This window comes from Camelina sativa, chromosome 12 (assembly GCF_030686135.1).
Source record: "Camelina sativa cultivar CO46 ecotype springtype chromosome 12, ASM3068613v1".
Lineage (NCBI taxonomy): Eukaryota > Viridiplantae > Streptophyta > Magnoliopsida > Brassicales > Brassicaceae > Camelina > Camelina sativa.
In genome coordinates, this window is record NC_141891.1 from 41,014,061 (window position 1) to 41,032,490 (window position 18,430).

Sequence of the window (18,430 nt, forward strand, 5' to 3'; positions counted from 1 at the left end):
TAACTCTCTAGTAGTAGATTCGGGTGCCTCTCACCACATGATTAGTAACTCGAATCTCCTAAACAATATTGAACCGGCTAGAGGTAGTGTTATAATTGCAAATGGTGATAAAATATCAATTCAAGGTGTTGGGAACTTAAAATTGTTTAATAAAGAATCTAAGGCTTTTTACATGCCTAAGTTCACTTCTAATCTCTTGTCGGTTAAAAGAGCCACTAATGACCTTAATTTCTATGCTATATTTGGGCCTAATGATGTTTACTTTCAGGATATTGAGTCTGGAAAATTGATTGGTGAAGGTGGAACCAAAGACGACCTCTATGTTCTTGAAGATATTTCACCAAGCTCACCTAAATCTTTTTCTCTTAGCTCTCATCTTGGAGTTTCATTTAATGTTATGTGGCATGCTAGACTAGGTCATCCTCATTCTAGAGCACTTGAATTGATGATTCCTAATGTTTCTTTTGATCATCTAGTTGCGAAGCTTGTATCCTTGGCACACATTGTAAAACCGTATTTTCTAAGTCTACTACCTTCTATGAAAGATGCTTTGACTTAGTTCATTCTGATGTTTGGACATCCCCTTGTGTCTCTAGGGATAACAACAAGTATTTTGTGACCTTCATAGATGAAAAATCAAAATATACTTGGGTTACTTTACTTCCCTCTAAGGATAGAGTGATTGATGCCTTCACAAACTTTCAAAATTATGTTACTAACCAATTTAATGCTAAGATTAAAGTGTTTAGAAAAGATAATGGAGGTGAATACACTAGCAATCGATTCAAAGAACATCTAGCAAAGCATGGCATTATACATCAAACAAGCTGCCCATATACTCCTCAACAAAACGGAGTCGCTGAAAGGAAGAACCGATATTTGATGGAAGTGGCGAGATCAATGATGTTTCATACCAATGTTCCTAAGAGATATTGGGGGGATGCGGTGATGACAGCATGTTATCTCATCAACCGAATTCCAACAAAAATTCTAGATGATCAGTCACCATTTGAGGTATTAAATCAATTTAAACTATCCATTAGTCATCTAAAAGTTTTTGGGTGTGTTTGTTTTGTTTTAGTACCCGTAGAGCTCCGAAACAAACTCGAAGCCAAGAGCATCAAGTGTATCTTCCTTGGCTATTCGATAACTCAAAAGGGATACAAATGTTTCGATCCTATCAACAAGCGCACTTGGGTCTCTCGTGATGTCAAATTCCTTGAAGAACAAGGATATTTCGATAAGAAAGATTGGGAGGACTTAAAAGACCTTGCAACACAAAATGATCGGTCGGCAAGCCTCCGGTTCCTTCTAGATCACCTTGGAGCATCATCAACTCCAAATCAAACTATGTCCCAGGATACTACACCTGACTCAACTGGCAAGCCTACTTCGACTTTACCTCAACTGCAGACGACTGATCCAACTGATGCGTCACATGATACTACGGTTCTTGAGCCGGAAGGGGAGGACAGCATGATCGAAGAAGAAGTAGAATTGGTAGAATCACCACTTCTCTCAACCGATCACACCGATCCGCCTCCACAACCGAGACGTAGTGCATGACTCAAGTCACAAGACAAACTTCTCTTGACTGACCACACCGATCCACATCCACAACCGAGACAGAGTGCACAAATCAAGTCACAAGACAAAAGAGTCTACTATAACAATGAAGCCATTGCTCATCCAATTCAAGCTGTCTGCTCACTTGCTCTTCTCCCAACCGATCACCAAGCTTTTCTTGGAAAAATAGATGAGCACCAAATACCACAAACGTATGAAGAAGCTAAGGAGAGTAAAGTCTGGTTGGATGCAGTTGATGATGAAGTGGGAACCATGATGAAGTGGGTTTAAAACTTTTAATGAAAAATGTTGACGACAAAAAATAAATAAATAACTTACATAAGACATTTGTAACTAGATAATTTAACTTACATATGGATTTTAAATTAGCAAATGCAGATCGTAAGTATAATGTATATGAAGTATTTGATTTTGTTACTGAGAAAAAAACACGAAAAATAGATCTCAGAAAACTTAAAAGAAAAATAAATGAAATAAGATACTGTTTTGGTAAAGTTGAGTAAGGCAAAGTTATTATCTTATTTCATTAGCATAAAGATTTAGGCGTTATACCAAAAGAAAAATAAAGATTTGAGCTTAATACAAATAGGCTTAAGGCCTTTAATGCTAAAATATCAGCTTCTTCATTAGCTAATCCAGGAACTGAAACAAAAATAAAGACAACCGACAAGGCACGAGAGGCGTTGTCGGAGAAACCATGAGGATTCGAGAAGCTTGAATTATAGGTTAATTCTCTGATTAATATGTTGATTCAAAGATAACTCTTGAGATCTCCAGATTCGTAACCGATTCGATCATTGCTCCCAACGCCAGACCTTCCACTACCAAGGGTGAAGGGTGAATCTACAATAGATACAACCTGAGAGGACCTGCATGTGTCTACATATTAGACAACCGAACAATCTGATTGTTTTCCCAGTAAGCTATATTTGTTTTCCAATAGTTAAAGATATATTCTTGAGTCTTGAGTGTAGATTGATTGGAAAGTCTGAAATATTAGTAAATCTTGTTTAATGATAGAATATGCTTGATAGGATTGTAAAGATTGTGAAACAAAAGAACATTGTTACCTTGTAGATGTTAAGTATAGAGAACACACACCGCAAGTAACCCACTTGAAAACGCGTCAAGCAAATGCTTCTTGTTTAATCTTATATGAAAAACTCTCGTTTCTTACAAGACTTGAAACTAACCTCACTCTCCTATCTATCTAACACAACACCCTGTGTAGATCTAAAAGAGTTAAAACACACTCACCTTCTAAGCCTTTTTATGAATGCTTGAAGGTTACAGATCTCACAATCTTTTACCCCACAAGTGCTAGCTCTTTTCGTGCCTAGCCCTAGTCTTTTTATACTTGCACCAAAGATCTCTAACCTAAATCTTTGTGCATCCTAACAAAAAAAATATATCCTTGATCCCCAAGGATATTACATCCTTATTCCCTTAACGAGATATACTCTCAATATCTTCAAGTATATCACGATTGCTTCTTCTTTCCAAATCCCATGGCTCGTCATCTTGTCCAACAATATTTCTCCACATCAGCACTCTATGCCACGTCAGCTAATCAGAACTCTAGGACTCTCCACAGCATTGTGTCACCATCAGAGCTCTGATGCACTTTCAATCTCCCCTTTTGATTGAATCTTGCCATTCAAGCATCCATAGCATCAAACCTGAAAATGCACAAACAGCAACAGCCAAAACAAACACAACCGTACCAGCAAAGTATTGCATCTCACAAAACACAGACGGTTAACCGATTAACAAGTACTTGTTAAAACAAATTAAATCATCCTACAGATCCAAACCGAGTCTTAAAATCCAAAAAAAAAAAAATGCAAAAGAGAGCAAAAATAAACAACAGCTCCCCCATAGCCCAAACTCCCCCTCAAGCTTCAGACTCATCTCTCCCTGCTTGTTTGGCACAGATTAGTCAAAAATATCAATAGGATATGCCAGAAACGAATACAAGCAGAGAGAGAACTACTTACCATCGCCCAAGGCGTCTTGCAAAATCTTGATGGCCAACCAGATGGCTTTGTGCTCTGCAGACGAACCACTATGAAGAACAGGCTCCGTAGGAAGTGAAGCAGTCTTCTTCCCCTTGGTCTTTTTTGTGTCCTGTGGCTGAAGACTCAGAACAGGTCGCTGAGCTTCCAAGAGCTGATAGATGAGACTGGGAAACGTCAACCTGAAGCCAGATTGAGCTTGCAGACCCAACTGTATGACCTGATCATAGATCATCCTTCCAAAGTCGAACGGAATGCGATGCATGATCATGTAGATCACTATTGCTCTGTTCGTCGAGATGTAACTGGTGTTCACCCATGGGAGACCAGTTGCTGCAGCATATCTTATGCAGATTCTTTATGACCGTGTTCTTGATTGCTGTTGACACCAACTGCTTGCAGGACTTCACCTTACCACCGGATAGGAAGAGTGCCAGATCCTCCTCAAGAATGGCTGCTGTCTGCAGGCGTTGCTCGCGCACATCAACGGATTGCAGACCGAAAAGGGAATTGATTCGACCAGGAGAGAACTCATACACCCAGTCGTGAACAAGAACATCAACAGACTCCCCCTCCACCTTCACCGCAGGGAGATTTGCCCAAAACTCATACACAGCGTCCGAGTCAAAATACCCGACTTGAGAGACAATTTTCAACAAACCAGCCTGATCAATCAGCTCCCTAGCTTTGTCATCAACTCCTAGGGAGTAGCAGACTTCAGAGGCAAGGGTTCGAGATGCAAAGAATCCATACCTACGAGCAGCTTCAGAGGATATGAACCGTTTAACTTGCAACCCCAGAAAGTATTTTAGCACTCCCACCATACTCATCTCAAATTCCTGAGACATGCTTTCCACAAACTGTTTTACTAGAGGTTAACAGGTAGAACCAAAGACAATGTCGGCGACATAGATCTGAACAAACATTAGCTCGTTGTTGTTGTTAAGAGCAAACAATTTCTTGTCTACACTCCCTCGATTGTAACCCTGATCTAGGAGAAAAGTACTCAACCTCTCATACCATGCTCTCGGAGCCTGCTTAAGACCATATAGTGCTTTCTTCAACCGATACACATGATTAGGATGTTGTGAGTTCTCAAACCCTTTTGGTTGCTCAACAAAGACCTCTTCTTGTAGAATTCCATTCAAAAAGGCACTTTTTACATCCATCTGATGCAAGGTAAACTTGAGAGCACACGCCATCCCGAACATAAACCTGATTGATTCTAACCTTGCTACATGAACAAAAGGTTCATCAAAATCAACTCCTTCAACTTGAGAGTAACCTTGAGCCACCAATCTTGCTTTGTTCTGCACGATGCACCCACTAGCATCACTCTTATTCTTGAAGATCCACTTTGTTTCCATTACATTGACGTCCACAGGACATTGAAAGAGTTCCCACACATTTCTCCGCTCAAATTGTTCCAGCTCATCTTGCATTGCAGCAACCCAGAACTCATCAAGATGCGCTTCTTTATGATTTTTTGGCTCAATAGTTGAAACAAAACAGGCAAATTGAACAACATCAGAGTCCTGAGAGATAGTCGCAGGAACAACAACCTTTGGTTTCTTTCCAGCCAGCTGAGCAAAATCAATTTGCTTTCCTCTGGTAACTCTTCCCCCCTGAATCGCAACTAAAACATCATTAGAGGAGTGATTCCGATGAACCTGAGAAGGTGAAGGAAGAGCATCGGGTGATGACATAGGTTTGACTGAGTCATCATGGCTTGCAGGTTCTTATGCTGACTTCTCATCATCAGTTACCAGGTCCTTGTCTGAGATGACAGGAACCATAGTGACCCGTTGGAACGAAGTATCGTCAAAGACCACATTGACAGTTTCTTGAATAGATCGTATGCATTTATTGTAGACACGAAATACAGTGCTATGTCCAAAATAACCAAGGAAGATCCCTTTATCACTCTTGGAGTCAAACTTACCCAACTGATCCTTGTCATTCATAATATAACAGAGACATCCAAACAGATGAAAGTAGCTTACTGTAGGAGACTTCCCTTTCCACAGCTCATAGGGAGTCTTATTGGTCCCTGGTCGGACATACACTCGGTTGATGATATAACAGGCTGTGTTAACAGCTTCATCCCAAAACCGATGAGGGACCTGATTTTGATGCAGCATAGCCCGTGCCATCTCATGCAGCGTTCTGTTCTTACGCTCAACAACTCCATTCTGCTTTGGTGTTCTTGGTGCGGAGTATTGATGAGTAATACCTTGATGACCACATAATTGATCAAACCTGTCATTCTGAAATTCTCCTCCATGATCGCTACAAATAGTTTGGATAAAACATTTTTCACTCATGATCTGCAAGGCAAGTATATAGAAACATTCAAGGGTATCAGACTTATCATGAAGAAATCACACCTAGGTGTAACGAGTGAAATCATCAACCATGACAAAAATGAACCGTCGGCCAGATATACTTTGGACTTGTATAGGACCCATCAGATCCATATGAACCAGTTCAAGTGCATGACTAGTTCGAATGTCTGACAATAACCCATGAGATGCTTTGACCTACTTGCCATTGTTTCATGGACCACATATGAAATGTGGATCACCCTTCAGCTTAGGAATCTCACGCACAACTTCTTGATTAGCCAGCTTCATCATTGTGCGAATATTCAAATGACCAAGTTTCTGATGCCCCAGTTCCGTGTCCAATTCAGTGGTTGTGTTGAAGCATTGCACTGTTGATTTCCACATGTAACAGTTATTACCAGATCTCCTTCCTCTGAGCTTTACAGACCCTTGCTGATCAACTGCCTTGCACCCCTTCTTGGTAAAAGTAACATCCAAGCCTTCATCACACAGTTGACTGACACTGATCAGATTTGCCTTCAAACCATTAACCAAAAAAACATCCTTCAGATGTGGTTAAGATTCACCACCAGTTGTACCCTTTCCTCGGATTGATCATTTTCCTCCATCTCCAAAAGGAACTCTTCCTCCAGCAACATCTTCTATATGTGATATATTTTCATAGGTACCTGTCATATGTCTAGAACACCCACTGTCAAATTACCATTTGGCTTAATCAACCTCTATTCTTTCGGCTGTGTATGCCACTTTACAATAGAGATCATCCTTCCTGACATACCCCAGATTGTTTCTTCTTACAGTTGGATAGAACATGCCATGTTGTATCAGATATGACACTCGATTTTGAAATTTGTAGCATTGGGCCTTATAATGGTTCATATGACCACATTACCAGCATCCTCTTCTTCTGCTGAGCTGGACATGTGTCTGAGCAGTCTGCTGATAGCTGTTTGGAGCATATGGATGTCTTAAAGGCAGTCCAGTCTGCATACTCATCCTTCTGTGTTTCGAATTCTCCTTCCGAGGACACTGACCATACGGACCAGTCGTTTTAGGAAATATCTTCTCTTTCAGCTTCGACTCAGACTCCGATCCTTTGACAAATTGAGTAGATATGCTAGTGTTTGTTCCTTGATAACCCATACCCCACTTCAAATTGCTTGATCTTCCACTACTGAGTAAGGTATCCAAATCTTTAGTTCCTTTACTCAGCTTCTTGATGTTCTTCAGCTGTTCCTCTAACTGCTTCTCAAGTCGCAGAGTCTTAGCCTTCTATTCAGTCAGTTCTTTAGAAAGCATTGCAGTATTCAGCTACAGTGTATCCCTCTCGGAAGTTAATTGGGTGTTGTCTTGAGTCTTTTGCAGCACTGTTTTGATGAGAAGCTCTATCTAATCTTTCACCGACAAGTCAGCCTCCTCTCCATCCGAGCCAGAGTCAATCTTCTAATCTACACCTTCATTTGTCACCAAGACCTCATCTTCTTCATCTTCCACAATGATACCCAGCAGTGCCACAAAGCTGTTCAGAATCTCACCTTAGCTCTCTTCTTCATCTGAATCGCTTTCACTCCAGGTAATGTAAGATTTCTGCTTGTTCTCACGTGAAGGACAATCAGACTTAGTATGACCACAACCCTTACACCCATAACACTGCAGAGAACTCTTTCATTTGTTGTTTCGAAACTCAGACTTGTAATGTCCATATCACTCACTGTAACATCCGCGAACCAATTTTTGTAATTTTGGTGTGGGTGTCGATCGACACCCTTGTTGGCATCGATCGACACCATGTTTTTCCGGTTTGGTCGGGTTTGATTTAATTGCTGATTGGTTCGGTTTGGTTCAATTAAAACCCTAATCGTTTTGTTAAGTGTCGGGGACGAACTGAGGGTTTCAGAAAGTCTCTTTTGTCGCCGTTTGTGTTTTTGGAGAGAAAGAAAGAGAGAAAAGGGAGAAAACGTTTCGGTGACTTTCTGGGTTTGTTCTTGGGGTTTTTGGAGAGATCTGAGGCTGTAGGAGGGTTAGCTGTTGCTGGAAACGAAGGGGGAGCTTCTGGAGGTGTTGTTTTCCACGTTTCTCAATCCAATCTTCCTGTTCTTGAGGTGAGTGCTTGACCATGGTTGATCTAAGCATGAGATCTCTCTTGTTTGTGTGTTTTCTTTGCTGTTTGTGTTGTTTTGTTGCTTGGGTTCGTTGCTTTTGTGATTCCCAGTGATTTCTGAGGTAATTGGGTGAGTTTGAGACGGATTCGTGATGATTGGGAAGGAGAGTTCGATGTTCGGTTTCGCGCAGATCGTGTCTGCAGAAGAGGCATCGATCGACACTAGGAAGCATCGGTCGACACCATTTGGAGTGGCATCGGTCGACACCATTGTTTGTAGCATCGATCGACACCGTGAGGCATCGGTCGACACTGGTCTCAGTCGGGACTTGATTTCCTGGTTTGATGTATTGTTGTGTGTTGTTTGTTTTGCTTAAACTTGGGGGTCTCATATGCTTGTGTGTATAACCCAGTAGATGGGAGGACGGCCTCACTAAGTATTTATGATAATACTTACGCATCTCAATTGTTGTTTGTGGTGTGCAGGTATGTGACGTGGAATCATGGCGATGAGGAGGAGGATGAACTAGGGTCTCGTTTGTGTGTTGTTGGTCTTTGTTATATTGTTTAGGATGGAACCTTGGATAGAGATATGTTAGGTTGTTGGATAGAATGGATAGAAGTGTTATTGTATTGATGATGTTGTTGGTTTTGTATTATTGGTATGTTTCCGCTGTGCTTAATGTTATTGCTGGTTTAATGTTGAGTTGTGGTTTGGGTTGGTTAATTAAGTAGTATGGGATGCTTAATTATACATTGTATTTAATTGTTAAAAAAAAAAAAGGGGTCGGGTTGTTTCATTTTGGTATCAGAGCCTTTACGGTTCTAGGATGGTTAAATGGATGGTTAGAGCGGTTAGGAATTTAATTGGGTGAATTATTTTCCTTTTTGCTTGATGCATGATGTTGTGTGATGGAATTGATTATGAGTAGTTAGTCAATTTGTTTGCGGTATGGAGTCCTAGTATCATCCTCTTCGAGCCTTCAATGAGATTCCACGGTAAGATGTGTACTCTATGTGCGGTTTTTGAATTGTGTGCTTAGCCTTCTGTTCTGGGTAGTGCAGATGGCTAGAGAGGGTGCTGTTGGTCGCGGTCGTGGTCGTGGTCGTGGGCGTGGTCGTGGTCATGGTCGGGGACGAGGTCAGGTTCCTGAGGCCAGTGTGAGTGTAGCCCAGAGCATGGCAAGTGAGGAGGTGGCGGAGTCACAGGTTCATCCTAGTGTGTCTGGAGACCAGGCTGGTTTGGGTGACGGCAGGGCGGATGGGCCCGGTGTCGGTCACGGTGTTGCCCCGGGTGTGGGGGTTGCAGCGGGAGGTGCTCCAGGTAGGGAGGATGTCTTGATGGACTTGCTAGCTCAGGTTTTGCAGCGACTTCCAGCAGTTGTGCCGCCAGTGGTTGGTGGGCAGGATCCAGTAGTGCCGCCAGTGGTTGGTGGGCAGGGTCCAGTAGTGCCGCCAGTGGGTGGTGGGCAGGGTCCAGTGGTGCAGCCTGTGGCGGGTTTGCAGGCAGGTGTGCAGCCGGGGGCCGAGGTAGTGGATGCACAGTATGTGCGGATGATGGAGCAGCTGCGGCATGTGGGAGCCGGGTATTTCTCAGGAAGTACCGATCCGAGTGTAGCGGATGAGTGGAGAGAGCGGATGGAGGATATTTTCCTTTTGCTTAGGTGTCCCGACCGGTACAGGGTGGATCTGGCAGTGTTTTACTTGTCAGGAGATTCTCGTGTGTGGTGGAGGTCGGTGACAGCACAGAGGGTGCAGCGGGGTATGTCTTGGGGAGATTTTGTGGGGGAGTTTAACTCCAAGTATTTTCCTCAGGAGGCTCTTGATCATATGGAGGCACGGTTCTTGGGTTTGACTCAGGGGGACCGTACAGTGCAGGAACTGGATGCAGAGTTCAGTCGGCTTGTGGGGTATGCAGGCCGGGCTTGGGAGCCAGAGTCGGCTCAGGTGCGGAGGTTCTTGCTGGCTTTGTGAGATGATTTGAGGACACGGTGCAGAGTGAGGAGCTATGCCACGAGGGCGGAGCTGGTTGAGGTTGCAGCTGGGATAGAGGATGACTTGAGGTCACAGTTAGTGGTGGTCAGTCCAACGGTTCGTTCAGAGGAGACATTGGAGCAGAGCATTCCAAACAAGGATAGGCAGTTAGAGCAAAGGCGTAAAAGGAAGCGGGAAGAGACGACAGTGGCGAACCAAGGTGGCCAGAGAGGTTATGGGAGCGGGAGCATGGATCACGTGTCGGCAAGCGGGGCCAGGGGAGGTGATTTGCAGGAGTACCGTCGAGTGTGTTATCATTGCGGGGAGGAAGGGCATATCAGGCCTTTCTGTCCTAAGAGGAGGCAGATGACGGAGGTTGCAGCGCAGCCGAAGGGAGGACCGGGTGTCCATTCCGGCGCTTAGTTTTAGCTTATGTATTCTTTCTTTCATTATGTATTTTCATTTGGAGTTGTAAACGATTATTGCATTTGAGGTTCTAATAAAAGTTGGAGTTCTTTGGTTTTGGGACTTGTGAAAAATCACTGGAAAGGAAATAGCACGGGAGTCTATAAATGGAAAGTTTCCATAAATAGAAGATTGCTATAAATGGAAAGTTTCCATAAATAGAAGATTGCTATAAATGGAAAGTTTCTAAAAATAGAAGTTTCCGGAAATGGAAAGTGTTGAGGTAGATCTAGTCGGGAGATACTCGTTGACATCGGACTTATTTGCTCAGGATAGTGTGAGCCCAACTCATGTGATACCGATAGCTCAATGGACTTTGTGGCCAGAGAGTGGGAGTGGTATACTTGCTTCGGATGACGATCCGTGAGCGCGCTTTAGGGTGACGACCTTAGAGCGGGATTTTGAGACTCCCTGGATACCGTAGCTGTGAGCCGTGGCTCGGCAGTGAGCCGGTATGACTCGAAGGTTGCGACCTGAGAGCGGGGGGAGTGTGTGTGTGTGTGACTTCCTGGATGCCGTAGCTTAAGGCGGTTGGCCTGATAGCGAGCCGGCATGATTCGTTGGTTGCGACCACGGACGGGGGAAGCACTGAGTTGTGAGCAAATAGTGTCTTTGATGTGAGTATATTGACTAGAGGGAGACCTCGTGGTTCAGTCGGAGGTGTGCGGGCTGTTGCGACAGTGCACGGGAAACCTTGGCTGACGGTATTTAGTCCGGTCGGGGACGTGCGGGCCGTGTTGACGGTGGCACGGAGGTCCTTGACAATTGGACGGTTTTGCGGGATTTTGAGACTCCCTGGATACCGTAGCTGTAGGCTGTGGCCTGGCAGTGAGCCGGTATGACTCGAAGGTTGCGACCTGAGAGCGGGGGGAGTGTGTGTGTGAGTGACTTCCTGGATGCCGTAGCTTAAGGCGGTTGGCCTGATAGCGAGCCGGCATGATTCGTTGGTTGCAACCACGGACGGGGGAAGCACTGAGTTGTGAGCAAATAGTGTCTTTTGATGTGAGTATATTGACTAGAGGAAGACCTCGAGGGTCAGTCGGAGGTGTGCGGGCTGTTGCGACAGTGGCACGGGAAACCTTGGCTGATGGTGTTTAGTCCGGTCTGGGGACGTGCGGGCCGTGATGACGGTGGCACGGAGGTCCTTGGAGGATGGACGGTACTGCGGGATTCGAGGACGAATCCTTATTGGTGGGGGAGAATTGTAACATCCGCGAACCAATTTTTGTAATTTTGGTGTGGGTGTCGATCGACACCCTTGTTGGCATCGATCGACACCATGTTTTTCCGGTTTGGTCGGGTTTGATTTAATTGCTGATTGGTTCGGTTTGGTTCAATTAAAACCCTAATCGTTTTGTTAAGTGTCGGGGACGAACTGAGGGTTTCAGAAAGTCTCTTTTGTCGCCGTTTGTGTTTTTGGAGAGAAAGAAAGAGAGAAAAGGGAGAAAACGTTTCGGTGACTTTCTGGGTTTGTTCTTGGGGTTTTTGGAGAGATCTGAGGCTGTAGGAGGGTTAGCTGTTGCTGGAAACGAAGGGGGAGCTTCTGGAGGTGTTGTTTTCCACGTTTCTCAATCCAATCTTCCTGTTCTTGAGGTGAGTGCTTGACCATGGTTGATCTAAGCATGAGATCTCTCTTGTTTGTGTGTTTTCTTTGCTGTTTGTGTTGTTTTGTTGCTTGGGTTCGTTGCTTTTGTGATTCCCAGTGATTTCTGAGGTAATTGGGTGAGTTTGAGACGGATTCGTGATGATTGGGAAGGAGAGTTCGATGTTCGGTTTCGCGCAGATCGTGTCTGCAGAAGAAGCATCGATCGACACTAGGAAGCATCGGTCGACACCATTTGGAGTGGCATCGGTCGACACTGTTCAGCATCGGTCGACACCATTGTTTGTAGCATCGATCGACACCGTGAGGCATCGGTCGACACTGGTCTCAGTCGGGACTTGATTTCCTGGTTTGATGTATTGTTGTGTGTTGTTTGTTTTGCTTAAACTTGAGGGTCTCATATGCTTGTGTGTATAACCCAGTAGATGGGAGGACGGTCTCACTAAGTATTTATGATAATACTTACGCATCTCAATTGTTGTTTGTGGTGTGCAGGTATGTGATGTGGAATCATGGCGATGAGGAGGAGGATGAACTAGGGTCTCGTTTGTGTGTTGTTGGTCTTTGTTATATTGTTTAGGATGGAACCTTGGATAGAGATATGTTAGGTTGTTGGATAGAATGGATAGAAGTGTTATTGTATTGATGATGTTGTTGGTTTTGTATTATTGGTATGTTTCCGCTGTGCTTAATGTTATTGCTGGTTTAATGTTGAGTTGTGGTTTGGGTTGGTTAATTAAGTAGTATGGGATGCTTAATTATACATTGTATTTAATTGTTAAAAAAAAAAAAAGGGGTCGGGTTGTTTCACTCACACTCTTTTACCCCGTGCAATGTGTAAGCCGTAGTAAACACCCCACAGTTTTGTTAACGGTGCTGAACAGATCCCAACATTAAACGCAAAACCTCCACTCCATCGACCCAATGAATCCCGCAACGCACCTCCACCTGTGGCTAAACCACTGTTCCCATGTGAAGCTCCATCAGTGTTCAGCTTAAACAAGCCATCATTCGGTGCTTGCCACTTAATCAACCTTTCAAATCTCTCCCTCAACCCAATATTCTCCTGAACCTGCTTATAAGCGCAGCTTACCTCAATAGCACAATCCTTAAGGTACTTCACCGGCACTTACCAACCTCGCCAAAGACATAACCACATCTCCACTTCCAAACCTACCAAACTCCCAAACCGAAGACCATTGACCAAGCATACTCCGTCCCGGCAACAGTGGAGCGTAAATTCCTGTACAACCACTCCAACAGTGTGTCCATCAAGAACTGTTGTCTCTTGCGAACCAGTAATAGTCTTTGCCATAACCCTGCAATCGAAGGACAGTCTCTCAACACATGAATGATAGTCTCTTCCCCCCCCTCCCCCCCTTTGCACAACTGAGAAATGCTTGTCTCCCCAAGATGCCTCCGAAACCGCTCTGCATTGGGCATAATAGCCTGATTACCAACCAACCAAAGGAAAACACGCGCTCTCTCTGGGACCACAGCTCGCCAAATCAATGCAAAAAAACTTGTCATATCTGGTCTAGGCATGTCGTCCTTCGTCAACAAGCTATTCAACGCAGATTTAACCGTGAAGGACCCATCAGCCATCCCACCCCATGACAGCCAATCTCATGCTCCAGTAACATCATCAACAACCACCATCGTAGCTCATGTTGAATAGCTTGCGGAATATATGGCAGTATCCTACTTAGATCACAGCATGGACCTTCACGCCAAAACTCCTTGACACGAAAATCTATGTAATTGTTTGGCAGGTCTGCAATCACCCGACTCATTAAGGATTCCTTCGAGAGCCAGCTATCACTCCAGAAGTGTATAACAGAGCCATCTCCTAACACCCACCGACACCCTTTCAAGACAACTTCCTTGAGACCAACAATGGTGTTGCGCCAAACCGCAGAACACGGCCTCTTTTTCTCTATCCAACGAGGATCCTGAATCCCACCCACTCTGTGTTTGCTACGTAACACCCCTGCCCAGAAACTCGAACGGTCATTAATGATCCACCGTCCTATTTTGGCCAGAAGCACTCTGTTCATCATCTTCAAGGAGCGAATCCAAAGTCCCCCTTCACGTCGCGGCTTGCAAATCCTGTCCCAAGCCACCAAATGTTGCTTTTTCTTCGCCGCAATACTACCCTACAGGAAAGACCTTGACACTCTGTCTAAACCATTCAACACTCACACTGTGGTCAATACTCAGTCTACCCCGGATAAAACTGGATTGAGCTGGACCAATCAAGTTCTCAATCACCCGCTTTAGCCGCAAGACCATCATCTTTGTAATTATCTTAAATAAGACGTTACACGGACAAATAGGCCAAAATTGAGTAATTTGTTCCGGCTTGGTAACTTTTGGTATAAGAACCACAAGCGCGTCATTCGTCTCCATAGGCAGCTCCTTAGACTGAAAAAACTCCAGTACAAAACGCACCACCGACGCTCCAACCAGCTCCCAACAATCTTGATAAAAAATAGGTTGGTACCCGTCCGGACCCGGGGCCTTGAATCCCCTCATGCTCCTAACCGCTGTCTCTACTTCCTCCTTAGTAAAAGGTCTATTCAAGCCTCGTCGCTCATCACTGGTGAGGGTCGCAAAACCCTCTACTGGAAGGTTGTCAACCACACTCGGAACATCATCCAGTGAATATAAGCGTTTGTAATACTGTACCACCAGTTGTTCAAGTTCCTTCGCATCTGAAATCCACTGATCCGCAACATTCTGTAACATTTCAATGCGGTCTCCGTTGAATGATAGTGGAGGTATGAAAATATTTGGTGTTACGATCTTCACAAACAATCCACTTCTCCCTCGGCTTTTCAAACCATGGAGTCTCCTCTTGTTCTAACACTTCGTCAAACTATTATATTAACACATATCTATAACTCTCTTTGATGAATTCTATATATATATCAACCAATTAATTTCAAAGTATGAATACAAATAAAATTTCTCTAATTTTTTTTTTTTTTTACCAAAGTCCAATCGAGACTCATATTTAAAATGATAATGTTCAATATTAAAGCGAATTTTAAGCCCAATTTCTTTTAGACCTTTCTTCTTCTTCTTCCGTCTTAATCATTATCCCTAATATTAAAATGAATAAAAAGAAAATAAATAATGTGAAAATATGTTTTGGTTAACGAAAAATAAGTAATTTTAACATGCTGTATAAGTTATTTGTGACTAAAAAAATAAAAGTTAAGTTGTAATATTTTTAATTTTGTTTCTTTTTTTAGTGTTTAAAATTTTTAGAATTATATTTGATTGTTAATTTTATGATTTAACCTTTAGCATACCGCGGGATAATTTTATCTTTTACATAATATTTATTGAAACAACCGCACCCAGAATCTCAATCCTCACACAAGATCCACAGGAAACAATCTCATTGGAACTCCATAATTCCGACGAGACAACCAGCGTATAAATCACTCCTTACAAATACTCCCACAAATACACAATATCCCACCTCATCTAGTTACTGAATCGCACAACCAACCACCCCTAGCGACCGAGTAATAAGAGAGGTGGGCTGGAAGATTTGATTTTGTCCAGCCGCAGACAACACTTTCCAACAAATACTTCAATCACTATCAACTTCTCTAGCGCCCCAATGCCCAAAACATCACTTCCGTCGATCTCTCCTCATCCAAACCTAACTCCAGCTGTCCTCCTATGACCCAAACACACAAGATGCTGGTGTCGACCGACACTACCTTGGTGTCATTCGACACCCCAACCTTACCACAAAACCTTCTATGCCAGACCAAAATACAAGCAATTGATTAAATCAAAAACCAACTGCTAATTTCACAAACCCACCGTTGGATATGGAGCCTATAGTACCACGAAGCTACCCACCAAATTTCAGCCAAATCGAACTCCATTTCATCCTCCAAACGTTGCTCCGAAATAGCCATCTTGGACCAGTTCGCGCTGTCCGCACGTGGGTGTTGGTGTTGACCGACACCACCATTGTGTCGAATGACACCAAGCCTGAAACACAACCCAAAGTCGATTTCAAGCGCCTCTCGGCCACCAAATCCTAACTCGATGACCAATACTCTTTTCCCCACGATTAATCACATATCCAACATATTGATAAGGATTTCAACCATAAAAGTAACCCATGGATTCTTCTCAATCCATCTTACCCATCACCAATCCACCACAATCATCCCAAAAGCCTAGATAAACCTAACATCAATCACTTACCTTGGATTAGGAACGAAATCTGAAGAAGGAGTAACACCTCACCACCAGCAGTGCTTCCCCCTCCTCCTCCACGCCACATGATTACTCTCCAATTTACATGTTTTAGACACCCTTTTTTGTCCATATTTTTCATTATATGTACCCTAAACTTATAATTTTTAGGTCCTTAACCGTAGGAATTTGCATCTAGGCCATTTAGGATGCTTCATTGTTGCATTTGTACATTTTGGATGAAAACATATGCTTTGGAGTCCAAAATGGGGAAGAATGAGGTAAAACCCGAACATGTACCCGAAGGAGTGACCGTGCGAGAAGAACAGTCCAAACCTTAACCCGATCAAAGAGGATCTGAGCGCAGGAAAAAAAACCAGAAGCCTTACCCGAGGAACTACCCAACTTGAATCTCGTGCACCGTCTCGAGCAGACCTTCGGGCAGCAATAAGCAGCTAGGTTAAAGGGGTTTATATATATATACCCCCTTTATTCTTCTCGCCCTAGGAGACCGCAGACACTCATGAACCAGAGAGCGAGAGCTTCTGAGAGAGAGAGAGAGAGATAGAGAGCAATTTACACATTTTCTTGCTTTGTTAGGATTCGATTTATATTTCTTTTGCTATTCTTTTCAGTTTCGATTTTGTACTCTATCACTTTTATCTTAATTTCAATTCAATGCAACTTTCATTCATTTGTGTTTTTATGCTTTTGACCATGAGATCTGAGTAGTGAATCAAGGTTTTAAAGATGGGATAGACAAATAGTGTTTCTGATCAGTTAGGATTTCTTAGCTTGAATGTTTATTTTATAAAAATTCGTTTCTAGATTGGTGTTCTTAATGCTATTTTCAGAACAAGAGGTTGAGATTAGATCTAGGGTGTTTTGCCATCGAGAGATGTTGTTGAAATGCTTGAATCAATCAATGCTAGAGATTTACTCACTTAGCCTAAGAAATTAGATGTGTAAGGAGTTTATTGACAATAATAAATCGGATTTTAATGCCTGCTTAGGATTTCAACTTTGCTTTAGCCTATTCATTTACTTTACATTGTTACTTACTTGGTTTGCTTTGGTGTTTTGAATTCTCTTTTGCAAGGTGTATGAACTTGAGAAGTCAAGGCCAAGCCAATTTATTTGAGCCTGTTGAAGACATTCACCGTTTTGAAGGAGAGAACCACCGATTAGCCCGCCAAGCTATGGAGAATAACCCTCCTCCTGCTGCTGGTCATAATGGAAATGACCAGCACAATGATGACCAAGCTCCTCTCCATCCTCGAAGACAACCAAGAGTCATTGGAACTTTTGATCAGCCAAACATTCATGGGAACCCATGGGAATTAGAGCACCTCCCGTTGAGAACAATAACTATGAGATCAAGTCAAGTCTTATCAACATGGTGCAGAGCTCAAAGTTTCATATTTTGCCTATGGAAGACCCTCTTGACCACTTAGATCAGTTTGATATGATGTGTGGGACAGTGAAAATCAATGGTATCTCTGAAGATGCATTCAAGCTCCGCCTCTTTCCGTTTTCTCTTGGAGATAGAGCTAGGACTTGGGAGAAGAACCTACCAGTGGGATCAGTCACCTCTTGGGATCAATGCAAGAGAGCTACCAAAGATAAGGATGTTATACATTATACAGAGGGGTGCTACCAAAGATAAGGATGTTGCTTGACACAGCAAGTAATGGTAACCTTCTTGGCCAAGATGTTGATGTTGGTATGACTTTGGTGGAGAATCTTGCTCAAAGTGATGGCAACTATGGGGAGGATTATGATAGAACTCTAAGAGATCATTCTGATATGAATGAGCAGCACCACAAGGAGATCAAAGCATTGAATTACAAGATGGATAAGATGATTCTTGCCAATCAAAAGCCAGTCCACTTTGTTACAGAGAGTGATGTCTATCAAGGGTATCAAGAAGGTATGGAAGCCTGGGTTGAGGGACAAGAAGAGGTCAACTATGTAGGTGTACAATGGTATAACAAGTTCAATCCCAATTACCGCAACCACCCATTGAATGACAAGATGGAGAACCAGGGAAACCTGAACCAAACCCAAAGGAATTCATTAATGCCATCATGTTGAGAAGTGGTAAGCCTAAAGG

At 43.2% G+C, this 18,430-nt stretch overlaps 1 protein-coding gene across 1 annotated transcript; it reads left to right on the forward strand.

Annotated features, from left to right (window-relative positions):
- Positions 1-17,650: 17,650 nt before the first annotated feature.
- Positions 17,651-17,983, forward strand: LOC104734019 (uncharacterized). Its single transcript, XM_010453530.2, has one exon. The coding sequence runs from the start codon at positions 17,651-17,653 to the stop codon at positions 17,981-17,983; it is 333 nt and encodes a 110-aa protein (XP_010451832.2).
- The last annotated feature ends 447 nt before the right edge of the window (positions 17,984-18,430 follow it).

Excerpts from the sequence above, each read along its gene's own strand:
- LOC104734019 (XM_010453530.2), top strand. The coding sequence starts at position 17,651 with ATGGGAATTAGAGCACCTCCCGTTGAGAACAATAACTATGAGATCAAG.